The following is an 11,130-nucleotide window of genomic DNA, read 5'->3' on the forward strand; positions in this document are numbered from 1 at the left end:
GGGCAGTGAAACTCTGGACTGGAGAATACAGCAGACCGGGGAGCGCAGCTGAAGACCAGTTGTAGTTGTTGGTATGGAGAAAGCAGTCAGAGGAAGAAACAAATTCAACGGATAATCCAGCTTCAGAGATCCACACCCAGACAGCACACATACGTTGGGCCGACGTCGTGCCGATTTTCAAAATTCCATCGGCGCGATGTCGCTCAGGGAGCGTTTGCTAATTGGCAAAATGTCGCCGCGACGTCGGCAAATGATCGGAAACGCTGTCCGGCCGATGTTAGGACGACGCAACCGGAAATACCGGCCGCTCCGCGGAGGCGCTGTTCTCAGGCGTTTTGCTCATACTTATGGACCACTAGCTGCAGCAGCTGCTTATTTATAATAAACACGACACACCACTCTCAATAACAGTTGAAGATTTATTAATATTTTCACAAACATACAGACAGATTAACATACTTTTATCACACATAACCATGTTTTACCACGTTTAAAACAAAACCAACAAGTTGTACTATAACCATGGCTGAACTACTGTGCAATAAAGATTTTAAATACAAAGTCCATTGCAGCATTTACATTAAGACCATAGGAATATTTACAAGTACTTCAAAACATGTACACTAAGGGAGACTATAGTTTACTATAGTAAAAACACAAATAACTTGTGTAAGCACATGTTATAATGCTTATAATTTCTTAAATAGTGTTAAAGAAAATGCATGTTTCCAAGACTATAATTTTAATACCAGTCATGATAATACCAGTCATGTGTTCAGTATCCAAAAGACTTTCTTCAAGGAGTTACAATAATAAAAGAGTACACAAACACAAAATAAATACCAAGCAAACAATATTTACAGTAGTAAATAAAATCATACAAATTAAAATAATTGTCTGATAAAATCTTATTAAAGACTGTAGTCAATTTATTTTTTACAATTTTTTTATAAATGGCATTCAACAATTTGCAATCTCCTCTGAACTAATAACACATCAATAATATAAAATAACAATACTTTCTCAGAGATAATCAGTTTTTTTAAGCAAACTCTAATGCACGACACAAAACAGTTTTTGTCATATATATATATATATATATATATATATATATATATATATATATATATATATATAATCCCTTAATTTCTGTTTATAGGATATATTTTTTACCACATTTCTAATCACAATAGTTTTAATAACTAATAACTAATTTCTAATAACTGAGTAAATAATATTTGACTAGATATTTTCAAGACACTTCTATACAGCTTAAAGTGACATTTAAAGGCTTAACTAGGTTAATTAGCTTAACTAGGCAGGTTAGGGTAAGTAGGCAAGTTATTGTATATCGATGGTTTGTTCTGTAGACAGTAGAAAAAAATTGCTTAAAGGGGCTAATAATAATTACCTTAAAATGTTTTTTAAAAAAATTCAAAACTGTTTTTTTTTTCTAGCCGAAATAAAAGAAATAAGACTTTCTCCAGAAGAAAACATAACATTTTCTTGCTCTGACATATATATATATATATATATATATATATATATATATATATATATATATATATATATATATATATATATATATATATATATATATATATATATATAAATAAAACTGGTTGTAAATTGTGTACAATGTTCCAAGAAAACAGACAAAATTAAAAGAAATAACCTGTCATTTAGTTTTGTTTTATCTTGTGGAATGTTGCTTACACATAAAAGGTGATATATAGGTGGAATAAAAAGTGTGTCGCCATCCTCTAAATTGTTCATGTATGTTGTCTTCATCTTTAGTCTTCACAAGTGAGGCTGGCCCAAACCGGGACTGCAGTAGCCAAATCTAATCCTTGTAGTGGGAACCCTTAAATAAAGCAAGAAACCAAAAGGAGAAAGATTAGCATTGCAGCAGTTCATATTACCACAAATATATACTATTTGTTTCATGACAGACATATAACTGGAGTATGTGTTATGCAAGTGCCTAGCTAAAGTGTGTAATTTAATTTAAACTTAAAGAGTGTGTCTGAGCACTAATTTTCAGAAAAGCCATTTGAAAGTTAAATTCCTTGTGAAATTATAATGAATGTTTTTTTTTTTTTTTTGGTTTTTAGTATCATTGTGTTAGTATAAATGTGTATCTAAATATATGTCTAATCTTCAGATACCACATTACATGCAAATTAAACTAAGTTTTGTCAACTAAAATGTCACACTGTACACCACATTTAATATATCATGACTAGGGCCAGGAGGAATCTGCAGATGTTTTTTGCTATTTCTGCTGAAAATTTTGGTGGAAGTCTGCGGAATTATTTTGGGAGTATCATAACTAAAACCTTAATATATAAAATAAAAAAATAATATATTTTTAAGTTTTATTTAATGTTTAAAATGCAAATCCAATTAGATTCACGTTATTTGGTAAATAAAGCAAGTTTTTCATATAACATATCTAGTAAGACAGAAAATATTACTGTACAAACCTCATTGTACATAAATCAGATGAACATTTTCACATTAGTCAATAATATTACTGAAATTAATTTAAAAACTGAATAAATATAGATTTACACACGTTTACTCAAGTAAATAAACAGAATTAATGATGGGCTAAACATCTGCGGAGTTCTGCGAAAAATCCGGGTGGGTCTAATCATAGCTTTATTTCTGCTACAAAAAGGTTTTTCAGCAAACAACTTCTATTATATGTAGGCTATAGAGGAGGATATATAAAGAAATTATATATTCAACTCTCTAATTAAATGCACCTGATGCAGCTAATCAAGTCTTTTAGGCTTATTTGAAAACTTAAATGACGTGTTGGACCACAGTTGGACAACGCTCAGTGAGAATACTTTTTTGCACAAATTCTTTCTGTTCTAAAGAAACATGTCTGATTGTTAGCAATCATCAAAGAGCAAACTTTTTTTTTCCAAATAAATACTATGCTCTTAAAAATAAACTTTTCATACATCAAGAATATTAAAAATATGTTTATTTAAAATGTTTTATATTTAAAAAAAACAGCTTGAGGAGAGAATCAGTACATTGGAATACTATTTTTTCATCATGTGACACTATTAATTATATACATTGTATTAAATTTACAGTATTACTGCTTGACTATATTAATTAAATAAAGCTGACACTATTAGAAGAGAATTTACCATACCAACCTAAAAGCTATGAAACAGTAGTGTATGTTTAAGATGTTACTTACTAGTCCTATTGTACTTTGGAGAGGTTGTCTGACAGGAGGATCCCTTCAACTCAGCAGAATTCTCAGCAGACCATCAGCGTACACCAATCTAGGAATAAAATAAGCAATTAGTTAAAAACCAAAAATATATATATTTTATATTTCCAGGTTTATAGGAAAGAAGAAAGCTAAAGCAGATTTAAAATGTAGGAAAAAAATAAAACCTGTTGACAATTTAATGGCACAACATACCCCAAACTAAGCACGCTCAAATGGTTAATTTACATAAATGACAACTGCTGCTCATTATACCAATATTAACTGTTAAGGATTCATTCATTCATTTTCTTTTGGGCGTAGTCCCTTTAATAATCTGGGGTCGTCACAGCGGAATGAAAGGCCAACTTATCCAGCATATGTTTTACGCAGCGGATGCCTTTCCAGCTGCAACCAATACACACTCATTCACACACACTTATACACTATGGTCAATTTTAGCATACCCAATTCACCTATGTCTTTGGACTTGGGAAAACAGGAGCACCCGGAGGAAACCCACGCCAACACGGGGAGAGCATGCAAACTTCACACAGAAACGCCAACTGACCCAGCCGAGGCTCGAAGCAGCGACCTTCTTGCTGTGAGGCAAACGTGCTACCCTCTGCGCCACCGTGCTGTCCTGTTAAGGAATCAGATTAATATAAATGAATTGACATGTTTATTTAGTGTCTGACACATTAAATATTGCATTTTTAAATATTGTTTCATTTTAAGATTTATTTCAGAATTAACTATAGAACCTGGATATATCGTCACATTTTCATGCACAGCAGCATTTCCAAGAACATAGAAAAACAGAATATAGGCCAAATGAAAAAAAAAATTAATTAAAAAAACTCTGACTGTAACTGGCTAGGAATGGGCAGGTATAAGATTCTGAGGGTATAATCTTGGATAAAAATACCATAGGTTCACAGTATTGTGATTACTGCTCTGAAATGTGTTTTTTTTTTATCTCTGTGTAAAAAACAGCTACTTTTTCCCCATTGAACACAATATGTTTTGTTTTAAGAAACATTTAAAATATTTTGTAACAGTAAACATGCCAGGCTAAATAATAATTTAATAAAATAGTACTATCTTCATTAGACTCAAAAACACTGATTTCTTGTGAAGGCATAATAAGCTATTTGTTTTTCAGATTTTTGCTTAATCGTGAGCTGACCAGTAGCTTTTGATGTGGAGGGTCTTTTGCTGCTGTAGATAAAGTTGGACTATTTTTTTAAGCCTTTGATAACGCGCTAAAAACCATATACAATGCATCCGGAAAGTATTGATAGCGCTTCACTTTTTCCACATTTTTAATGGTTCAGTCTTATTTCAAAATGGATTAAATTCATTAATTTCCTCAAAATTCTACACACAATCGCCATAATGGTTGTTGACCCGATTTTAGTTTATCATTTACAAGTCAATATTGCCTATATGGATTGTGATTTAAAAAAAAATAACATATAAAATTGCAGTGTTAAATGCAATGCCATCAAACATTTTAGATGCACCAGTGCAAAAAGCTAGTCTAGAGCACTTGGAATGCTGGTGTAGTTCTAGTTAAATTCAGTTCAGTTAAAGCTGTATATGCAGCCGGTCTCAAGTATAGGATTTAGTATTCAACTAATCTTAACAACTAAACATTTACGAGTCTGTATTTTCCAGCTCATGTACTACAATGTAACAGATACTGTATATTGCCACCTTGATACTTAAGCTTTCTTTAAAATATTTTGTGTTCAACCGATTAATTAATTCTTTCATTTAATTTTTTCAGTGCAATAGTATAGCTTACACTGGTGTATTTGTATGGACCCCCCAAAATAGCGGAGGCCACTTTCTGGCCACCCAAGTATAAACTTCTAGCCTAGCCACTGTGAACTACCTGTCTGTCCTGCTCCAGAACTCTTTGTCGGCTGCTTGTATGTCTGCATACAGCTGCACAAGTCTTTTAACACTGACAAATACAGCCTCTGCACATCCTCACAACCAGGAGAACAGAATGATCAGGAGGACCTGAAAAATATAACCAACTGAAATCAGTTGAAATGTATTTTGTCTTGTGATGATGGCACAAAAATATATCTTATTTTCACAAAGGATGTGCTGTTACCTATGAAACGGTCTATAATGAATGATCTTTTGATCCTGTTTCCTTGATGTCATTCACTCAGAGATGGTTTGGACATTTGATTGTATCTAAACTGTACTGAATTTAAGTTACAAAAACATTGATAGCAGGACCATTGATCTTGTAACTTATACAAATTGTTAATTATTGAACAAGTCTGCAACCAAACTAGTCAAGTTAATAATACTAATCTCAACCTAACTATGATTAGTTGTCTTGTTTCTGCTGCCCAGACAGTCTCTCCACCTGCTGATAAAAAAAGGAAAAAGTATGGTATTTTTACAACAATGAAACTGCAAACAACTTAACTATAAGGGGGTAAGCAGTGAGCATCTTTTATTATAAGCAATTTACTGAATACTTTGTCACTGGAATTACCTAAAAACCAAACGTCCCAAGTTTGGCTCATAGCTGTCCACATATCTGCCCAGAAGCTTGTGGTAATACTGAAGACACTGATCAGCTGGTCCAACTGAGTTTGGAGTTGAACTGCAATCAGGCATCCAACACTGCAAAAAAAGAGAAACTCACTTTGGGTTAACAAATAATTGAATCCCATCCACACATTTCAAGTAATTGTGCAGTTAATTCTCTTATTGAATTTTCTGAGAGCGTATGAATATATTTTGTCTTCCCAAAATAGCATGTACTGAAACACAACATTATATAAATATAATTTAATAAGAGCGTGACGTGGTGGCACAATAGGTAGTGCTGTCGCCTTACAGCAAGGATGCTGACTCGAGGCTCGGCTGGATCAGCTGGCATTTCTGTGTGGAGTTTGCAAATTCTCCCTGCGTTTGCGTGGGTTTTCTCTGGGTGCTCCGGTTTTGCCTACAAGTCCAAAGACATGGTGTACAGGTGAATTGGGTAGACTAAATTGTCTGTAGTGTATAAGTGAGAATAAGCGTATATGGTTGTTTCCCAGTGATGGCTTGCAGCTGGAAGGGCATCCACTGCGTAAAACATATGCTGGATAAGTTGACAGTTCATTCCGCTGTGGTTACCCCAGATTAAAAAAGGGACTACGCAGAAAAGAAAATGAATGAATGAATGAATGAATGAATTTAATAAGAGTTAAACTGATTTGTTAACATGTCTGTCAGGAGCTGATCTACGTTTTAATTAATTTTTTGCTTAATTTTTTTTTAACAGGTAAATCAATACACTTTTTCTATGCTATTTGTGAGATTGTGTATGTTGTCAAACTGATGAAAATGTTTTCTCAATTTACTTTAACATTTTTGTGTTTGTTTGTTTTTATAACTTGCAGCCGTTGTTAAATTTAAAAGTATTTTAAACATGGATGGACATCTAAATGCATAAAGGGCACATATCTCAACAAATTATGAAATATTTCCAGATAAATCAATTTTGAATTAAAATGTATATTAATCTCCAGACTTGCATCTCCCTGATCTTTTTTAAAGAACGGCCATTCGTTTGCTCATCACTGTTTGACAAGTGTCTGGCAGTCAGTCAAAAATATACTTACATATAAAGATGTTCATCAGCAACACGGCACTTAGGTTAAACTTAGACCTCCTTTTCAGTTGATGTGGAAAACAAAAGCAAAGAAAGAAAAAACAAAACGACTGAATACAAGTTGCATATCATGCCTGTACAAATCAAAATGTATTCATTTAGGGCTTAAATTGACTTGTTTGAGGATGAGTTAGGGTGTAAGGGATGGGTGAACGGTGTAAATATACATGTAATTCATAGCTATGATGTAAAGCTGAATTTTCAGCATCATTACTCAAGTCTTCAGTGTCAGTTGATCTTTCAGAAATCTTTTTTTAAGATGTTGATTTAGTGCTTGAGGTTGAACTAATATAATGGTGATTATCAAATGGTGCTGATTTGCTGCTCAAGAAAAATTTCTGATTGCTATCAATGCTAAAAACAGATGTGATGACAAATAATTTAGTGTAAACTTTTTTCTAAGATTTAATAAATCAATTAATCATAAAAAAATTAAACAAAATGAAAATCACAAATATTACTTCATTAGCAGCAAATCTGCATATTTATTAAGTTCTGAAGAATCATGTGATGTGAAATTTAATACCACGTTTCAATATCAAAACTTTCTTAAAATAACTGCAATAAAGACAAGTAACAGATGCATAATATATAGACATGTAGCGTGTGCATAATGATGTGCAATGGAAATTCATATGAATTAATCCTCTGCTTAAAGTTACCTGTCTTTCCTGCATCTCTGTGATCAGCTCCCTGCAGAAATTTAGGAATCTTGTGTTATATTTTCTGTAGCAGGGGGTTATTCTCTCACTCCTGAAACCACAGAACACTTTTTTTACTTAACATTTGTTTAAGATACCATGAAATATCAAAACACGATTGAACTTTTGATTCACGGTCCTTTACAGTACAATGCGTATTTTACACTACATATGGAGTGCATTCAATAAAACATTGACAAAACCTCTCATCTACACATAAAGAATAAATAAAAGCCAAAACAAGTTTAACAATAGCTAACATTAAGTAAGTTAACGTAATATTACCCCGACGCTAACGTTACCAGTGCTAATATGCTAACGGACTTTTACGAAGACTTACCACGCTTATATAACATATTATTCAACTGAATATTCATCATTTGCCAATAATAAAAGTGTGAGGAACAGTTTTATGTAGTATTTGCTTTGTTTTAGGGACTAAACTTACCTGAAAATAGTCAAAACGGCAGCTTGAGAGAAGTCGTGTTGTGTCTTTCAGGTGTGGTGTCGTGTCGTGTTGTAGCTTCGTTTCCCATAGCAACATCCTCTCCGCTCCAGTGTTGGAATGAGACGCGCGCGCGCACATCAAAGTCATGCAGTATTACATTTATAAACATGACAACTCCATAGACAATTTAAATAATAACCTTGTATTTTATATCTTGAATTTAAAATGTATTTAGCAGTTTTATATACGCTATTATCTTTAAGACGAGCTTTATTGCCTACTAACTGTTACAAAACAAACACTTTATTTGTGCAACAGATTCACTGTCAAAATAACCAATAAATATAAATGCAAGTATATATAAAACAAAGATGTCACTCTGTAAAAAGGGGTTTATTTTAATTAAACAGCCGAAATGCAGAACATACTTGATTTTTACACTGGGAAAAATTTAATAGAAAAAGCCACGATGAAAAAAGCAAACAGCAAAAACCAGAAAAAAACAACGTTTTCTTTATTAAAGCATAACAATAAAGCTTTTATATTTTAATGAATTGAAATCATGTATTGTAGGCATTTTGGTCAGTTTTACTGCATTAATGTAGGCTATATTCAAAGCTGGACCGACCGACGCAGTAGACATGATGCATGGCGCGTTTGTCTAATTAATTATGCACGCAAAAACTTACTTGTAAACAAATATGTTGCCGGATTCTTTCATGGGCATGAGAGATAAAGTGCTTATATAAGTGCTTCGTCGGCCCCTGGTCGTTAACCGATGCAGAGCCGACGTTTGTTGAGCTGGAACAATAGAACACACGACCGAACGATCATGCGTATGTTTGGCCGACCATATACCGATGTTAGAATTAGAGGGGCCGACGTGTTGACCTTCGGCCGACGTCGGCCCAACGTATGTGTGCTGTCTGGGCAGCAGACACAAGTCAAAATAGGCAGTGAACAAGAGAGGACAGATCAGAGCTTGACACAACAGCACTACACAGGAAATGACTATAACTAACAAGTTATTGAAGTTTCAGACATTTATTGTAATTTCATTACATATAAAATCTCCAGAGTAATTATGTAGCCTACTTTATTTTAATGTTTTAATAATATATCATATACCAAAATTACATACAATTAAATAAATTTAGAGATACAGTGAAAACAGGTTTTAGTTAACAGAAGTCAGAGTTAGTCTCCGAATACTTACTTAAATTATGAGAAGAGAAAGAACAGGCCCTGTAGTTGTGGCGTTGCTCACTGTAAATGGAATGTTAAACTTAGTGTCATTTCAATAACAGCTGTACAAAATAATAAAGTAATTTTTCATAAGCATGATCTATTTTCCACATTATGGACATGCTGTTTTAGGTAACATAACTACATTTAACAGTAAATAGAGTAGTATACTTCTTACCTCATCCAATTCTTCTTTCCATAGATAAGGAATTACAGCTACACTGATATGAGGTGAATTCAACAGCTGAAAACATTTTGAAAGACAAGTTACACGAGTAATTTGAAAACAACAGTGAGTGATTAAACAATAGAGTTTTATGCAACTTACGCATAATTAAAATCCAGAAATTATCAATAGAAGATTACCTCCATGTAAAAATAGCCTGTTGAGTAAAGAAAAGAGTGGGTTTTAGATAAAACATCAAAAGACCAATCAAAATAGAAATTTAGACTAGCAGACCTTTTAATTACTATCTATATTAATTAGGCATATGAACATTAATTTATATACTTTAACTTATAGGGATAGCTCACCCAAAACTGACAATTCTGCCATTTTAGCCTCATCCTTTATTTGTTGCAAACTTATTTAGCTTTTTTCTGCTAAACAATAAAGAAGATATATTAAATAAAGCTGGAAAACTGTAACTATTTAATTCCATAGTCTTTTCCTACTATGAAAGCAAATGCTTACAGTCTTTAGTGTTCAACAGAATAAAGAAACTTAAAGGTTTGGAATCACTTATTATTTACAGGGCAAATAATTCGTGAGTACATATCATTTTTGAGTGAACTGTTCCTTTAACGGGACGCAATCTGCACAGAGATGTTTTGTTTTTAAAAGTTATTTTGTGTGTTTTGTAAAAAGTGGGTCGGCTCGTGTGATGAAGTAACTGATCGCGATGGATATGGAGAAAACTGAACTTCAAAAACATTATTGTCCATTTGACTAAAGACAAGGCGTAGGTAAATAATCAGGAAATGTTTTATCGAGAGATTTAACATAATGTTGTCGAAATCGTAGGTTTGTTTGAATATTCACGATTTACGTATCTTATTTAGCAAGAAGAAATAAAGCAATACTCACGTCTCCTCGGTCGTTGATGAATGAGACGACGGCTTGTTGAAATTTAAACTGATTCAGCTGTGACCAGTAAATGTTGTACAGTGGTCGTCCACGCCACCTAAGCACAACCTAAAGCATGCGACCCTCATGATGTTTAAATGGCAACCTTATGACATCGTTGTGACAACCTTTAGCAACAACGTAGAATCCTCAACCTTTTTACAATGTTGGTACAACGTTGTAGGAAGGTCGCTACGTTGAGGCAACGTTGTGTGTTTGTTGGGTAGCCACAGGGGGTTCGGGAAGCCTAACGTATATTAATCATATTGCTCTTTAATAAATTTTCCATCATATGTTGTAAAATCTGTCTATAACGATTTAGATTTTTTACTTTATTACCTATTTTCAAAATCAGGGGCCCATATTAATAGTCGTACATTTGTGAGCTTGTTAAGAAAGGGCCTTTTCAAATAAAATAATATTTCCCATTGAACAGTGATGATTGTTTCTATACAGTGAGAAAAAGGGCAGTGTTTTTTGCTGTCGCATCTTTGGTAACTAATATGTTCAGACAATCTGTAGCCTAAAGTTTATTTACAACAACAACAACAACAATAATAATAATAATAGCATCATCATAATCATAATAATAATTAATCTACAGAGGAATGTTTTGAGTTTTAATGGAGACCAATAGCCTACATGGACCATGGCCTACATGGTCCAGAATTTGTCCCATAC

At 33.2% G+C, this 11,130-nt stretch overlaps 2 protein-coding genes across 17 annotated transcripts in view; both read right to left on the reverse strand.

Moving 5' to 3' along the window:
- Nucleotides 1–306, reverse strand: part of mettl22 (methyltransferase 22, Kin17 lysine) — a 34,190-nt gene extending 33,884 nt beyond the window's left edge. For both annotated transcript variants that reach the window (XM_087243429.2, XM_087243421.2), the window contains exon 1: nucleotides 37–306. The gene's annotated coding sequence lies outside the window, so the exon portion shown is untranslated. The remainder of the gene's footprint in view (nucleotides 1–36) is intronic.
- A 1,355-nt stretch (nucleotides 307–1,661) lies between these two features.
- Nucleotides 1,662–8,181, reverse strand: LOC147845639 (uncharacterized). Of its 15 annotated transcripts, none has more exons than XR_015480864.2 (11): nucleotides 8,079–8,181; nucleotides 7,592–7,682; nucleotides 6,880–6,929; nucleotides 6,111–6,409; nucleotides 5,763–5,893; nucleotides 5,587–5,633; nucleotides 5,367–5,457; nucleotides 5,139–5,269; nucleotides 3,810–3,881; nucleotides 3,224–3,311; nucleotides 1,662–1,864 (listed from the first exon to the last, which is right to left on the reverse strand). XR_015480864.2 is itself a non-coding variant. In XM_087244588.2 (10 exons), exons 2-6 carry the CDS (start codon nucleotides 7,604–7,606, stop codon nucleotides 5,453–5,455), a joined length of 303 nt encoding a protein of 100 aa, XP_087100714.1. In that variant the 5' UTR covers nucleotides 7,607–7,682; nucleotides 8,079–8,181; the 3' UTR covers nucleotides 1,662–1,864; nucleotides 3,224–3,311; nucleotides 3,715–3,881; nucleotides 5,139–5,269; nucleotides 5,367–5,452. The 15 variants fall into 15 exon arrangements, 13 of the variants coding, with proteins under 13 accessions (XP_087100714.1, XP_087100712.1, XP_087100713.1 ...); XR_015480865.2 differs by having other exon boundaries at nucleotides 5,139–5,286; XM_087244588.2 differs by lacking the exon at nucleotides 6,880–6,929 and having other exon boundaries at nucleotides 3,715–3,881; nucleotides 5,587–5,630; nucleotides 6,111–6,218.
- Between the last annotated feature and the right edge of the window lie 2,949 nt (nucleotides 8,182–11,130).

The sequence above is a fragment of the Danio rerio genome, chromosome 3 (assembly GCF_052040795.2).
Source record: "Danio rerio strain M-AB ecotype USA chromosome 3, GRCz13ab, whole genome shotgun sequence".
NCBI classification, from domain to species: domain Eukaryota; kingdom Metazoa; phylum Chordata; class Actinopteri; order Cypriniformes; family Danionidae; genus Danio; species Danio rerio.

Coding starts and splice junctions, on each gene's coding strand:
- LOC147845639 (XM_087244583.2), bottom strand. Junction 5,894..6,110: donor CTCGAGTCAGCATCCTTGCT/GTAAGGCGACAG, acceptor CTTTTTTTGCAG/TGTTGGATGCCTGATTGCAG. Junction 5,270..5,586: donor AAACAAGACAACTAATCATA/GTTAGGTTGAGA, acceptor TATATTTTTCAG/GTCCTCCTGATCATTCTGTT.